Source organism: Centropristis striata, chromosome 2, assembly GCF_030273125.1.
Source record: "Centropristis striata isolate RG_2023a ecotype Rhode Island chromosome 2, C.striata_1.0, whole genome shotgun sequence".
Lineage (NCBI taxonomy): Eukaryota > Metazoa > Chordata > Actinopteri > Perciformes > Serranidae > Centropristis > Centropristis striata.
Window position 1 is genome coordinate 16,569,074 of NC_081518.1, and position 16,452 is coordinate 16,585,525.

Below are 16,452 nucleotides of genomic sequence, written 5' to 3' on the forward strand. Positions count from 1 at the left end.
AGTGGTTCTCAAATGGGTGTACATGTACCCCTGGTGGTATGTGAAGGCACTCCAGGGGGTGCGTGAGATTTTAAAATATATATTAAAAAAGTAGCATCCATGCAAAAATCCTTTAAAAATAATTATTTAATAAATATTTTAGGTAAATATAAGTATAAGTTCATAAAATTAATTTTATATTCAGCAGGCTATTCAATTTCCTGATCCTAAAAACCCAGAGTGTCCCCCATACCAGGATGGTTGGACCCAACCTGTCATATGCCACCTGGCATCACCTGTCAATCACTGGAAAACTCAAAGATGGAGTCGTGGTTGAAGAGTAGCAGTTATAGTTTTAAATGGTTATATGCTCACTGTTTTAACTACATTAGTTTGAATCACTACATTTTAGTGATGAGAAATATTTGCAATAAATGTAGTCATGGATTATTAACATTTAAATTGTTTGAAATGGTTTTTTTTTTTCAAATGTTTGAATTTTGTATGTGTTTATCAGCTCCAAAGTTTAATAAATCAGACACTGATGGCTTTTTAAGTCTTTTTTTTTTTCATGCTTTGCCCTGGTTAGGGGGTACTTGGCTGAAAAAATAGTTCACAGGGTACAGGTACATCAGTGAAAAAAGGTTGAGAACCACTGATCTAGTGGATGAAGTGAGAGAGTTTTGTTGATTGTTATCTATTATAGTTTGCTACTTGGGTCTGCTAACATTTAGAATAACTGGAATAATTATGTATGGACCAATTATTTCACATGCCAAGAACCACCCAGTATATTCAGCATCACCTCTGTAAAAGCCTCTCATTAGTTTTGATAAACATCCAAGATACTTCATCAATTTGGAAGTAGAGTTGATGAAAATGTCCAGTTGCTTTAAAGCAGCCAAGGAGAGTCCTCCGCTGTGGTGTGGCTCAGAGGGTGCAGCAGTCGCCCACTTATCGCTATACAAGTGCACAAGCGCGCTCCTCACCTGTGGAATTCCCTCCCAGCCCACCTGAGGGCTCCAAAAAACTCTTTTGACTCTTTTAAACCTCTGAAGTCCAGGAGATTTTGGTTCAACTTTGTCAACTTCCTATGCATTCATTTCTGTCTCTGTTCAGCATCTTTCAGTCTGTCCTTACATCACATGCATGGCTCCTTTTTCTCCACACAAACTTGGCTATCAGTCTGATTTTTCATTTTATTTTAAGTAAAGTATAGGGCTGCCGAAAATACTGAAAATACAAACAAAAGACACAGGTGTCTATGGAAATGTACCATTTTTGAAAACCATTTATACACACAAAAACAGCAGAAATAACAAATAATACAACTACAAAACAGTCTATTTGCATGTAAATTAAAAATAGTAATAGTTTTCATTGTAGAAAGAAAATTCACATTCTAAAAATGGTCTAGAAACATAAATGTCACACTGTGAAAGCTCCTATGATTTACCTTTCAGCTGGCTTTCTCAGCTTGTCTACATATGATATATAAATAAAGTTACTACTGTAAATAAAACATGTGTATTTTCAATAAATAAATGGACTCCAAAGGGTTAAAAAAGCCTAAAAACCTCTCTCTTTAAAAAGGCCTTTTATTAAATGTATCATTGTGCTTTGGCTTTTAAACCTGTTTTTAATCTTGTTGTACTCTGTAGCACCTTGGGATTGCTTTAAACAATGAAAAGTGCTTTACAAATTAAATTTATTATCATTATTATTATTACATATGCACTCCTGATGGGATTAAAATAATTCATCAACTCAAGTCATATTAAAATCAATTAACCTCAACTTGAGGTGCCTAAAGGAGAACAGTTTTTAGAGCATACAGACTGATTACATTTTCTTACAGATGGGATAATCTTAATATAACTGACCTGAATGACAGTAGCTACTTGCTGAGAGAAGATGTCAAACAGTTTGATCTCAGCTGGAATGCCAGGGCCGTCCTCTCGATGAGCAAACAGAGCCAGTCTGAAAAACAAAACAGATAATTGCACAGAAAATCAAAGTGTATTCCAACTTACATCAGAAATAGATAGAGATTTTTTTTTTCTCTTGAAGCACTTATTGTTCTGACCGCCTGCCAGCCTTGCTGACAATTGTTTTCTTCTTTCTTTTAGCAATGAACAGAGAAGATTTCTGTACTGTGATAAATCAATATTGCAAATGTATGACTACAACAACATCCCACAGAGTGCTGAGTCTCAAATAAATCTTCAGGTTCACAGCTTTCAGGTGATCACTTTGATGTGACATCTATGGTTGACCTGCTACCTCCCCCTAAAAATCAACTGACCAAGAAGTCTAGTTCTCTACAAAACTGTGTGAAAATCCAAGGGATTAAAGAGTTACTTCTCAATAAATCAACTTTATAAATCACATGTACAGTCATTTTATTACAGGGTTTCCTTTTAATTACCTAAAACTTTAATTAACTTACCTCTGCATTGTGATTTTCAATAAACAAGGTTATTATAGTTAACGAAAAACTAACGAAATAACGAAAACTAGAATTGAAAAAAACATTTTCGTTAACTGAAATAAAAATAAAAACAACGGGTTTTTAAATAACGATAACTAACTGAAACTGTATTGTGAGGTTACAAAACTAACTTTGAATCTGGCACCCAACACATAGCCCATTACAAAAAAAACTAAAACTAACACTAAAACTAATAAAAACTAAACTAAAACTAGCAAACACACTCTAAAAAATAATTAAAACTAACTGAATTTGAAAACAAAAGTTCACAACGAAATTAAAACTAAAACTAATGAAAAACTATTTTAACCTTGTCAATAAATCAAACTATACCTGTCAATGAGGGCAATGATGATGTTCTTGACATTGACATGTTGATGGAGCTCAGCACAGGAACGTAGGAAAGGGTTCAAGGTCTGAAGATGGAACTCATCTGGGAAAACCTGACAAAACAAGAATATTTTAATTCAGGAGGAAAAGGCTTTACTAAAAGCTGCTGATAAAGTTGCTGATGTAAGTGACTTAGGATGGAGGAAAAAGTGAAGTTAAAGGTAGATAGCATATTGTAGCAGAGTTGAGTAGAGATGGAGTAACCCGCACACTTTCTCTTTCACTTGCAGTAGAAATTTCATAACAATGTGTCGGTTTCCTTCAGTTGAAAGGAAGGTTATTATAGTTAACAAAAACAAAATAATGAAAACTAGAATTGAAAAAAATAAATTTTTGTTAACAGAAATAAAAATAAAAATGAGAGTTTTTGAAAAAACTATAACTAACTGAAACTGTAGTGCGTGGTTACAAAACTAACTCAAACTAACTAAAATTATAGTGAAAATGTCCTTCGTTTTTGTCTTTGTCAACTTTTTTCATATGTAAACCTTTTTTGTTGATATGAAATCTATTTCATCTATCTGGTTTTATGACTTAATAAACGTATTAGGGCTGAGATGGATCAGACAAAGGAAATGAAGGAAACATTTATTGTGACCTTGTTGAATCTGGCACCCAACAAATAAAAAAAAAACTAAAACTAATAAAAACTAAACTAAAACTAAGCATTTTCCAAAAAAAATAAATAAAACTAATTAAAACTAGCAAACACACTCTAAAAAGTAATTAAAACTACCTGAATTTGGAAACAAAAATTGACAACGAAATTAAAACTAAAACCAATGAAAAATCCCAAACTATTAGAACCTTGGTTGAAAATGTGAGAACGTGGACCAATCAGGTGACACTAACATCCTTCATTGAATCAATCAAATATAATCATATTGACATCAAGGCCTTAATGGCCTTCAATATGAACATATGTCAACCAAGTATTGTGATAGTATTGAATCGGGAGAAAGATTAACACGCAGCTTTTTTCTTAGGCTGTGAGACTTCTTAACTCCACCTCATACTCTGCACCCCATCATGGATAAACCACATGGAATTTCATTTTATGATTGTTTTGCACATTATTAATACTTTAATATAGTTTTTCTATGATATTGCCCATTTTACTGATTACATTCTGTTCCATGAATGTCTGTTTATATGTGTGTGTGTGTAGCTTGGATGGGCCAACAACATCACACATTGCAATACCTTATTGTAATGTCAATAATAAAACCTTGAATCCTAGGTGTCTACCTGAATGATGCACTCCATGAGATACTCCTGAGCCAATGAGTCTCTGCAGTTCACAACCTGCTCCAGCACTCCAGCCAGAACAATCTTTGGAGAGAAACAAAGAGGAAAACAGTTTGACCAAATTGCCCACATAGCTAAATGACTGGATAATAATTCAGGATACATGTCAAATGGAGCAAATACGACACTAAAGAGGGAATTTTGACATGAAGACCAGAATAAAAAGGTTAAAAAAACTGGACAAGACATCACTTTAAAGTGTCTTAATATTTGCATTTCTGCCAGTAGATATTTCAGGAGGTTCTACAGAATGATTTTATATTATTATTTCCCACTATGCAGAAATTGTGTAATGAAGATACAGCAATCGTTACATAATTGTACTCTCAGGCTGTAGTCACAAATATGCAAATGCATGTGACTTGTGAGGCCTGCTGTCAGGATCTTATCTCAAAACAAATTAGAAACCACACACACACGCACCTGCTTGTACTTTTCCACGTTGACACCCTCCAGCTGGCTGAGGCGAACAAGGTTGGTGCCCACCAGAATCCTAAGTTCTTGTCGTTCTTTTTCTCTCTTCTCTCTGTCTCGGCTGTGACCCTGGTGCTGCATTCGAACCCATAACTTGTTCATCTCAGCAAAGTTCAGAAGGACAAAGTCGATGGAGTCGTTGATATCACCGGTCATCTCCTCTGTTCCCCTGTGGAGTGAAGGCAGCAAGTTTAGAGCAGGGATGACTGTCAAAATACTCAAAGGACGAAATAACTTCATTTTAGGTATGGGTGAACTGCCACCACAAAACAGCTTTTCGAGGAATACTTAAAAATTCACTTTCTTTCCAAAAGTAAAATAAAAAGTTTGATACGGATGTCATGTTTTTGTATAGAGTATAGCACTGGCTGACTTCAAGCCAACAAGTACAATGCCGATGACTGATTTAGTGAATTAGCAGCAGCACAGTCCTCCTGCAGCAGCCTTTCCCAGCTGCAGAGCCAGAGGGGATGTTAACTCCTTAGCGTCCAGGCTGCAAATTGCTAATAGGCTAACAGTTAGCTCTGTAGCAGTACAGTGTGTATGTGCTGCTGCTACTGGAGGGGTTCACTTAGCGATCTCTGTTTGTTTACAACAAGCACCGGACACTCTGTGCACACACTAAAAACTGTTCCTATTGTTTGTTTAAAAGTAGTGCAATAAAAATACAGATGTTTTCCCTAACATGATGAATAATCGTGAATAATAATCGTCATTACAATATTGATCAAAAATAATCATGATTATGATTTTGGCCATAATCGTGCAGCCCTAATCAAAAGGTTCAGATTCTGGAGATGAAGTAATGTAAAATGTATTTAAACCTTTTATGAGGAAGTGAAGTCATAAAAGGTGTGAGGAGTTGGTAGTTGATAGAACCCTTCCATATTGAACCTTACCTGACAGCAGGATAGCCAGATATTGAGTGAATTCTGATGCGTTTTAGAAAAGCTTGGTATGGGGAAGTGCAGTGCACACAAAAAAGAAAAATTCACGGCTTGCTTACTCTGGCTGCTCTCCATCATCTGGCAGTATGTTGCGGGTGCACTGCAGCAGGTAGTTTCTGAGGAAGAGGCCCCTGAGTGGGTGCTGGACACCGCGACACATCTCAACCAGGTCCTTCAGGATGTCCTTACGCGACTGGGGGAAGGAGCGAACATACACCACGCCCACTGTGATCAGCAGATAGCTGGGGAGAAAGGGGGCAAAGCAAAGAGGCTCAGTCTGAGAGGAAGTTTTACTCAAGAGAAACGCAACAAAACTCTGAATTCCGACACCTACAGCAGCTTCAAAAAGCATTCAGCATTCATCTACTTTTTGCACATCTTATTGGGTTTTAGCAGGCGGCAACCTCCGGGTCTGAGCAAGGAGGCAAACCAGGAAGTGCCTTAATCTGCATCCTACTGAAAATTCCAGCAGGGGGCGCCAAGTTAGGCTGCAAAAAAAATCTGCCCATTCATTTCAGTGCAAAATGAGAAAACTTCTCACTTGATTTGTTACCTCAGAATTTTTTTTAGGACAACACTATGGTCTCAATCTCAATCAAGACAATATGATGTCAATAGTTCTAATAATGGCTCTATTTAGAAGAAAATAGTAGATAAAGAATCGTATGATTTGGGGCGTGGCTACCTTTGATTGACAGGTCACTGACAAGGTGAACCGTCAACAGGAGAGAAGCAGAACAATGCGTATCCACGGCAACGTGTCAATTAAGTTATATATAATGTTATATAGATATAAAAAAGGACGTTTAGCGGTTTGGTGTCATAACTTTGACCCTTTCACTGTATTTTCACTTAATGACAGTTTATTTCAATGTTTTGTTCAGTAAAAATGTCTTGTTCAGCGTTTGGTTGGACTAACAGACACTCCAAGGAGTCGCTGCTCAGTTTTCTGAGGTCAGCAACATACATTTAGTTTTTGTTTTTTGCTAGCCAAAACTAACATCCCAGTTAATGCTCCAGTTAATGCTAACATGAATTAGCAGCAGCTTCTCTCAGTCAGGTTGAGGTGTAGAGAGGCTGTAGTCAGTGATCAGATCCCTCTCCTCCTCCACAGTCCAAATATGGTCTGCTCCGCGTATCGTAAACAAGATGGCATAGCAAGATGGCGACGAGCGCAACGCTGAACTCGATGCTTCCAACGGGCCACAAACCAATGGGTGACGTCACGGTGACTACGTCTCCATTATTTAGATACAGTCTACGGGTTTTAGAAGTAATTTAAATTGATAAAACTGCAAATTTTTTGCTAAGGATGGGTTAAACGTGGAGGCTGAATTTCCCCGTTGAGGGACTAATAAGGGAATATCTTATTATCTGAATAAGTCGTGATGAGCTGTATGTTTGGATGCTGTGGTCTTCTCTCCATGCTGCATGTAGTCGAGGTTTTTGATTCATGGTGGATGGATTGAATGGAACTGCACTTATATAGCGATTTTCTAGTCGCTTTGCAACCACTCAAAGAGCTTTACACTATACTGCACTACAAAGTCTAACTGCAGTTACTACGCAAAGGGTAAAACTGAGAAAAACTGCTTTAAAGTTTCTTAACGTTTTTTAACTGGCCATCCAAATATGTAGCTAAGTGATATGACACTTATTTCTACATGTATTGATTATGTCATTTTAATGTGCAAAAATCATGATGATTTATTTGACCTTTGACCCCAAAAACGTAGTTATTGCATTACTGTAAAAGGTTCTAATAATAATGCAAAAGCAGAGTGCAGTAACTACAATGTTGTCGTTCTTTCAGCTTTTATATTTTGTTTTCAGTGAATAAACATTTTCAAATTGATTGTTATCAGTGTATTTAAGTGTTCTCTACAACTCTATTCAAATATTTGCGTATTTTAGACTTATTATAAAGTAATGTTATATTTTAGTCTAAATATAATTTCATCTCACTTATTACTTCATCACTATCTAGATAATAATTTCCCTATCAAATAAACTTATAATTTATATTGTTTTTATGTTGGTTATTCATCACACCAGGTCGGCATTTCTACTAGCAATTATCAACATTTTGGAAGAAATTTCTCTCACATTGTGAAATTTTTTCAGGCCGCGTAGTGTACGGTCAAATGTCAAAGGTGCATTTATAAACTTCATTTTAAATTATTTATCATTCTTTTTAATTACATCTGAGCCACAGGCTCCTTGGTAACCATCTGTTAATGATGGTTTCATTTGATCCTGAATTGTGAAGCACTTGTAAAGACAGTGTCAACATGAGCGCTATAAATAAGTTATTGATCATCCTTCTGATAATATTAGTCATTATGATTGACATTTTATCGAGATGATGGTTTGCAGGAACATTCTGAATAAGTGCAAATAGCCACAGCGATGCATTTCTGATTTTGTGTGACACCGTTTTAGCCGTGGGTTTTACGATTTAGGAAACGTGTCGCGTTGTTCCTGTCAGATCCTCTCCAGCTCAGTCAGACTGGAAGGGAAGCATGTAACTGACCTCTTAAACTTAGGCTTTATCTTTTCTCTACACAAAAATGAATAAATTAAGGAAAAAAATGAATCTGAACATTTTTCAGACCCCAGACCCCAGATCCCGCTCTCAGAATCACTGATTAAACTGTAGAAAAGCAGGAACAAGAAAATGATTTTTAAAATTAAAATATGGGTCTGAATACCTTGTGAAACTACTTTATGTCTGATGGAAGTTGAGTTACTCACAGTCTGGGGATGATGTTGCCTGCATACTGAACCAGCTCATAAAGATCTGCCACCTTGCGTCCTTTGGCAAACTCATCAGTCAGATAAACTTCTAGGTAGTGGAGTTCGTCAGAGATAGCCATATCTGAAAAGACTGTTAGGGATCACCTTTAATCATCTAGAGTTCCCTGCAGAATGTAAATGGTGCAGCAGCGTCAGAAAACAGATAATTGATAATTGAACCAGTTATCAAAATAGTCAATAGTTGAAGCCCTACACCATTTTCTAGAATTGGCCAAAATAACGTATGCATTAAAATACTGCATGAAAAAGAGTGCATGGGACCCTGGGTCCCATATACAAACTATTGTCATCTCATATCTGGAGGAGGTCGAGGGTATTTCTATGAAAATGGCATTGCCATTATTTCCTTCGCCAAAATTTAGTTAATTAATTTAGTCTTACTTTGCTGCATGATTTTGCCCTAAACTGCATGGAATTTGCATTAAGTGTGTGTGTTTGATATGTGACTTGAGCACAAACTTGAGATAACATAGCCTTGTATTTATCTTACATACATATCTTTCACCTGCAAAAGATACAGAGCTCATAGTAGCTCTTTGGAGAAAGCATGGAGGTCCTCAGCTCACCCAGCATGTTGGAGGCGTGCTTCAGGGCATCCATCAGCTTGTTCTTGTCCTGCAAACGTACAACACAATCCAGCTTTAAACACACACAACTCACGACTCAGTACAATGATTTGTATAATCAAATAGATAATCCCAATCCAATATCGATATAAAAAAATATATCAATATATTTTTTAAAGTGATATGGAGTTAGACCATATTGCATATATTGATATAGTTAAAAAAAAATCTTTATAAATAAATTCTGCCCTTACTAGGGTTTGTCATATTTAGTTATATTGTAATTTTCGGTATTCTTTTCTCACAAATCAAAAAGATTGGACTAATTATTTAATAGGATATTTTTACTTAAGATATTTTTGTATTTAAATGTGCACTTTAAGGAGCTTTGATTAAAAAAAAAAAAAAAAAAAAAAGGTACTCCTGTTGTACAGTATTTATGTTCACTTAAATAAACGGTTTCAATAAAACTACTTGGGTCATATCATATATGACTTTGACTGAACATTTGCTCTCACTTTGCGATAGAAATATCGGAATATATATCGTATATCGATATTCAGCCTAAATATATCGGAATATGACTTTTGGTCCATATTGCCCAGCCCTAGGGGTGGGCGATAGGGGTCAGGAGATTCTGAATCTCAATGGGACTTCCTGGTTAAATAAATAAAGTCCTGAAACTTTAAGGTTTTTAAATACCTTCAAGTTGGTAACATTTTCCCTCAATCTCTCTGCCTGGATGGGTAAAGTGATTAAGCAAATGTTGCATTACTGGGGAAATACGGCCATCTAGTGATAGTGATTGTCATTGGGGTCTTGTGTGTTGAGCTAAATCTATATAAAAGAAATATGTAAATATGTTGATTTGCTTGAGAGGGGTCGCTCTTTTTACAGTTAATTCCATTACAGCAGCAGCATCTTCCAATGAAGTGCAGACAGATTTTGTTTTAGTTTTGTAAAACTTATAACTTATACTAGCAGCAATGAGTCAGTGAAGTGACTGGTTGGACTGGTGGCTAGCTAATGTTTGACATGCACCAGCTTGTTAAGATCCACTAGTAAGCAAATACAATTTATTGAGAGAAGCAGTCTTCTAATATTGAACCCATTTTAATGAAAATTGGTTTGTTGACTTGTGTGTCTTATTGTAATAAAAAGTAGTAACTAGGGGCAGCTGTAATCAGTTCTATGTAGGGCTGGAATGGTACAAAGAAGTCACATTTCGGCTCATACATCAAGGTCCAGTATGAGTTCAGTACAGTGCAGGGAAAAGCAAAACAAAAATGCATTAGGCAATTTTTTTTATTGTGCATGACATTTTATCCAGGAGGCCATTTGGGATTAATTTAATCAATACAATATCAACCAACCTGACAGATTCATAAACTAAGGACTATGTCATTACCTGCAGCGGTAAAGTGTGGACTTGGGCAAAGTGGTTCAGTTAAAGATGGCAAAAGATTTGATGGTTTAGTGGTAGAATCAGCCAGTCTGTCAACTTCCATCAATAGAAGGAGAAAGAAAGCGACTGACACAGGAGGAACATGAGGAATCCAATTTTCCCAAAGAAAACTGGTACATGAGATCAAAAATGTGCACATATTTTTCCCAGCAAATGGGTCTTTAAGGATGGTCTGCTTCTGATGGGGGGAGCAGTTGATGGCAGTAGGAGGAGGGGGCCAGCAAAGGGTTCAAGCGCTCCTGAAAAAAGGCTGAGCCCCTCTGAAAGCCCCCCTCCCTCCAAATATCCAGTACATAAGACCAGCAAGTCCAGGAAAGCATCCAACTGCAACCATCACATCATTGCCTACGTTGCAAACACAGAATTTTAACATGCTTGTTGCATTCAAGTAGTCTTTTTTAGCATTAAAAGCGTTTTTCCCCATTAGAGACTTCAGAACAGAAACTTCTAATCATCCATTCACACCAGCTTGTTTGAATAAATGGGCATTTATTAAATTAGTCCCTTAGACATTTCGCCCTTGTAAGCACCAAGCTTAAAAGTAACACTCACTTGGTGTTGTTGTTGTGCACTGTGCAAATTGGGCTTTTGGTAAAATATAGTGCACTGCTCATTTGGATATGTTTTTAGTAACCATGTGAAATGTGCTTACTGAACTGTTAAACTGTCTGGAGGCAATTTGGAAGTTCCTGTCTGATGTGCAACAGGGTCTGGTATGATTCTAACAGGGCTGCTGTCAACTGTTCTCAACTTTCTGAACTTACTTTCTGTGGCAGTATTTGGGGTGTGATCGCTTGTTTGTGCCTCTTGTCATAAACTGTATGCATTTTATTTGTTCATTCTAATTTATTGTGACGCTGCATAGTGCTAAACATTTAGTAACATGTATTGTCATTGTATAAGCTAGTATCCCAGCATCCTAAAAACTAATTTTTAAAGTGCTATGGAATTTTTACTCAACAAATAGTTGAGTAAAAATTCCTTAGCATGACGTCACCTGTACACGTACACACGTACAGTATATAAAACTGATATTTCCACAATTAAAATATCCCTTCCCATTCTGTCTCTCAAATAAGATCAGAGAAGTTCATTTTAAAATTTTGCATAATATTTACCCATGTAATAAATTAATTTCCAGGTTTGCTGATGTAAGCAAAATGTACACTTTTTGTGGAGATGAGCCAGAGACAACTTTACATTTATTTTATGTTTGCCCATTGTCATCTATATTTTGGAGGGATATGGAAAAATTCATACTCCATAAGACTGGACAGCCCATCATTTTTTTTACCTAAAGATAGGTTTAGAAGGTAGGAGAGAAGATCTAATAACAAAACATTATGCTTTATAACAAGTCTTTTGTTTCTGATGGGTCAGTTTCACATCCACAAGATGAAGCTTTCCAACACCTTTACCTAACTTTAGTGTTTTTACAATAGAAACTAAATTGTATATAGAGACTTTAGAGTTGATGTCAAATAAGAAATGTGAACACACTCTGCTACACTTTACATGCTTATTTTCAGAAACCCCTAGAATAGTATAAAAGTAAGCACCCTATACCCTATGTGCCTTCTTATATTATTGTTTTATTTACATACTTTGTATGTCTTATCCTGAATGTCTGTATTTCTCTAGTTGTTAATAAAGATCTGAAAAAAAGAAGAGTCATCCTACCAGACATCTCTTCATCTGGAACGACTGGACCTTGACAGCCTGCACAGCTTCATCCAGGAGCTTCTCCTGCTCATCCTGGGGAGACTGCTGTGTGGTTGGCTGGAACAACAGGAGAATGGAAACACAACTTAGTTCCATCTTAGCTTGAATTGCTTCCATGCTACATGTTACATACATGTACATGTACATACATAAGCCACCAAGCAGTTGACTTTGCTGCAATAAAGTACAAAAACTAGAACCTGGACAGGACCTTATCAACATCACATTATCACTTTCATATACATTAAGCTATTATTAGGGCCACGGGGCAATCGCACGGAGCACTGTTGTTATACTGTGGATTTTTTCTCCTTCCTCTTCCGGACGCAATTTCGTCCCGCTACTAGTCCTACAACTTGAAGAGTTGCAGAACAAATTATAAATCAAAACGTGTGGTTTGATCGGGATCGGTGTGCCATTACTTTTCTCTACGGAATACGAATTTTCACGACTTATGTCAAAATTTTGCATTGAAGTGAATGGGACGGTCATAAGAATGATTTTCCAACGTCTACTTCTCCGGCATAATTTCACCTAGAGATTCCATTTAAACTTTAAACAGTAGACACAAGTCTTGTGTATCGGTGTGTGACATCATTGCTCAGAGTGTAGAGGGAGAAAAAAAATGGTAAAAAAAAAACTGCGCTCAGGCTGCAAATACCACTCTACAGAAATAATTTATACATAGAAACGTAGGAAAATTTGTCTTCTCACTTACAATCCTCTGGTAAAGCTGTCAGAGTTATAGTTTGGGCGTAGGACGCACAGATGCGCCACCAACATGCACCAACAGCCCCATTGACTCCCATATTAAAAATGCAAAAAGATTTCTGTAGAAAAGCATATTTAACAGTTTTTCAGATCGCTCTTGCAAAGCTATTTCTTCATTTTCTTCACAAAAACATATGTAGATGTTCAGGAAGAACTCAGGACGCTATAAGTGAAGTCGGATCAATGATAGGTATTATGGTTTTGCAAAAAATGCTTTCTGTTCGAGGCCAGAAATTCCAGTCTGTCCACCTCTGGCTGCTGACACTGTCCTGGGACATTCTACAGCTGCAGTTAATTCCGTTGATTGCTCTGCTCTGATTGGTCGACCCCAAAGCCTTTCATCCTTTCATCCATCTCTCACAGAAAGAGAGAACCAGACACACACACACACACGTAACTTTATGTGATTACAGTTAGATACACACACACACACACACACACACACACACACACACACACACACACACACACACACACACACACACACACACACACACACACAACTGTATGTGATTTTAGTTACACACACACCGTAAGTGCGAACACTCCTCCAGATACACGTTTCTCACTCACACACACACACACTTTGAGGTTAAAGGTCATAGGTTGTTGTATGAATAAATACATGAAAAGGAATGCTTGTTGTAGGTGTGCTCCTCCTTGTATATAATATAGTATCATAACATTACTAGTATTAATTGTTTGAAATCTCTGAAGAATCTCATCATAGTGTACACACACCGGCAGTAGCCCCTGTGGCCCTTTCACAATTTCCCCAGAGGAAATTTTCTAGGTCTGTCTCCTATTCTGTCTCTGTGGATGGGGGTCACTATCTGATTAACGTAGATCGCCATCTATGCATGCATGATTCACTAACTGTGCATGTACCCTCTCTCTGCATTTATAGATTAATCATGCAAGATGCTTGCTATAATGCTCATGTGCTAATATTGTTGTTAAACTATTGGTAAACTAAATACATTTACTCTGAATACATTTACTCCATCTGCTTAAACTTCATCTGCCCTACTTAAAGTAAGATTCTATTATCACAAAAATATATATTTTATGTGGATATTGTTTGTTGCAAATCTGAGTCTCCAATAATATCTCTGCCAGTCATATCAAGGCAGTTTATGTTTTGAAGGTTGTGTTAACAGAAAGATAACTGTCTTCTCTGCTTGGCGACATGACATGTCCACGTATTGAATAAACTGACAAATCAATGGATCGAGAGAAGGCAACTTCTGGAGAGATCTACCTACATTTTTTAATAAACCTCTGTTAGACTATAAAAAAGGGTTCAAGGAAAATAGCTTGGTCCAACCTCAATGAACTGACCGGCCTAATGTCATGTCAGGGACGTGTGGATTGAACCCAGAGACTCTGTAACTGCACATTTCTTGACGTATTGTAATAAAATGAAGTTAAAATGAGAACTGGGACGTCTCCTGCTCATCATTCCCCATCAAACGATCGGCGCAGAGAAATAGTGAGAATTTTGTGTTGGAGTCAGATAATTTAATTTAAAAGGTTTCCTCAATGTATTTCTCAACAACTTTCCAGACCCTATATGTCCAAACAAGCTAACTTCGCTTTTAAATCAAAATAACCAATAAATTAACTCCAGTGTAACTCAACGTTACTGTTTGCGGGTGGCGCAGGCATATCCGCACCAACAATATTTGTGTACATGTACGAAAATACATGAAATACAGCATATTTGTTGTGGCAAATACATGTCAGTTTGGTTATAGCACTAATGCTAACTGACTGACACCAGCCCTGCCTCTGTTTAACTGGAACTAACCCACTAACAGAGCAGTTAGCTCCAGTAAACATGAAACACCAAAGCGGAAGAGTAACAACAACTAAAGCTAGCGCTAGTTTTCGCCCTGTCACCTGATGAGTCCAGGAACCTCCAAGACTACACAAGGCAACACATCTGAGCGGACACATAACACGTAATGTAAGGTTATGATTCATGTATTATAGATAACGCTAATAAAATAAAGGTTTCAGTAAAACACCAAGCTACTGCAGTGTTAGCCCAGCTAGCCGCTGTGTGACATTGCTCAGACTGTAGGCCACAGCAGCTCTATACACACACAGTCTGATTCACATCGGCTGGATACTGACACTAATTATTAGTTGTTGCATTGGCCGAAACTGAACACAGGCTATAATTCAGAGGACACATGAAATCCAGAGAATAATGCTCTAATGTAAAAGCGCTTACCATGATGATCAGTGTGTATCAGATCAGTCGGAGGGGCTGCCTGTCATGTGACTCAGATTAATGTTTTTTTCACTCCTTCTCCTTCCTCCTCCTCCTCTTCTTCTTCTACTACTTCTTCTTTTTCTTCTTCTTCTTTGTACTGGCGGATCGCAAACAGCTTCTCTGTGCATAGCGCCACCTGCTGTACAAGAGTATGAAGCGTCATGTCATGACTTTCCTTTCTGCCCTAGACTGGTTGCAATGCAATACAGCTGCATCTCAATACATTACACCAGGGATGGGCAACTTAAATGCTGGAGGGGGCCACAATTTTTCATGGACACTACCACAGGGTCACATATAGGACCGTGCACTTAACCAGATATGATGAAACTGCAATTTTAAATATGTTTACAGTGCAGTAACTTAACATATTTCATGCTCAAATGCATGTATGTATGTATGATATTCTAATTTATTGAGATGCACCTGTATATGTTCCACGTCCTGTATGACGGTTCTTTATTGTGACTGACTTTTGTATTGTGTGGCATACCCTTCCCTTCTGGTCTTTTCACTTTCTTTAAGTAAAGAAGTTAATATACATGCATAGATACAGAGGTACAAATTAAAACAAAAAGAAAAACAAAACTTAACACAACAAAAAAATAAATGAGACGAAGCATAAACATTTTATGCATTAAAATTTAAATAGCCAGAATGTATGTTATATGCCACATATTAAAACCATCTCATAACCTTAAAGTCTGAGCTACGCAGTGGTGTAGTGGTTAGCACGTTCAGGTTCAAATCTGTCTTGGAGGTTGCATGTTCTCCCTGTATCAGCGTGGGTTCTCTCCTGGTTTAATTGGTGACTCTAAATTGTTCGTACACTGTAAAAAAAAAAAAAAAAACCTTGTTTTTAGGGTAAAAAAACAGCAGCTGTGGTTGCCAGAACTTTACCATAATAAATACGGTGCAACTTTTTGTAATATTACGGTAAAATGATATTAGCACTGTTTCATGTTGATTTCATGTTTAAGATGGCCATTTCATGTTTAAGATGGCCATTTCATGTTTAAGATGGCCATTTTATTCCATATTTTACCGTAAAAAATAAAACGTTTTTCCATCAAAAGAAATGCTTTTCTGCCATATAATTGACAAGAAAATACTTTATAAATGCTGCATGAATTAAAGATTTTACCATTAAATATTGAACTATATTTCTGTCAGAGATATGGTGTTTAGTACATTTAACAGTGAGAAAAGTATTTTGAAACATTTTCAAAAATTATGGCTTG

At 36.9% G+C, this 16,452-nt stretch overlaps 1 protein-coding gene across 2 annotated transcripts in view; it reads right to left on the bottom strand.

The window, feature by feature from the left end:
* Positions 1–15,253, bottom strand: part of vps35 (VPS35 retromer complex component) — a 29,658-nt gene extending 14,405 nt beyond the window's left edge. The window contains exons 1-9 of one of the 2 annotated variants that reach the window (XM_059350344.1): positions 15,170–15,253; positions 12,118–12,216; positions 8,925–9,021; positions 8,344–8,467; positions 5,649–5,831; positions 4,592–4,811; positions 4,109–4,192; positions 2,804–2,913; positions 1,863–1,959 (exon numbers count right to left, since the gene is read on the bottom strand). In XM_059350344.1, coding sequence (XP_059206327.1) covers positions 1,863–1,959; positions 2,804–2,913; positions 4,109–4,192; positions 4,592–4,811; positions 5,649–5,831; positions 8,344–8,467; positions 8,925–9,021; positions 12,118–12,216; positions 15,170–15,172 — 1,017 coding nt within the window. In that variant the 5' untranslated portion in view covers positions 15,173–15,253. Of the gene's footprint in view, positions 1–1,862; positions 1,960–2,803; positions 2,914–4,108; positions 4,193–4,591; positions 4,812–5,648; positions 5,832–8,343; positions 8,468–8,924; positions 9,022–12,117; positions 12,217–12,877; positions 13,121–15,169 lie in introns of those variants that run through there. The other variant, XM_059350351.1, reaches the window with a different exon arrangement.
* Between the last annotated feature and the right edge of the window lie 1,199 nt (positions 15,254–16,452).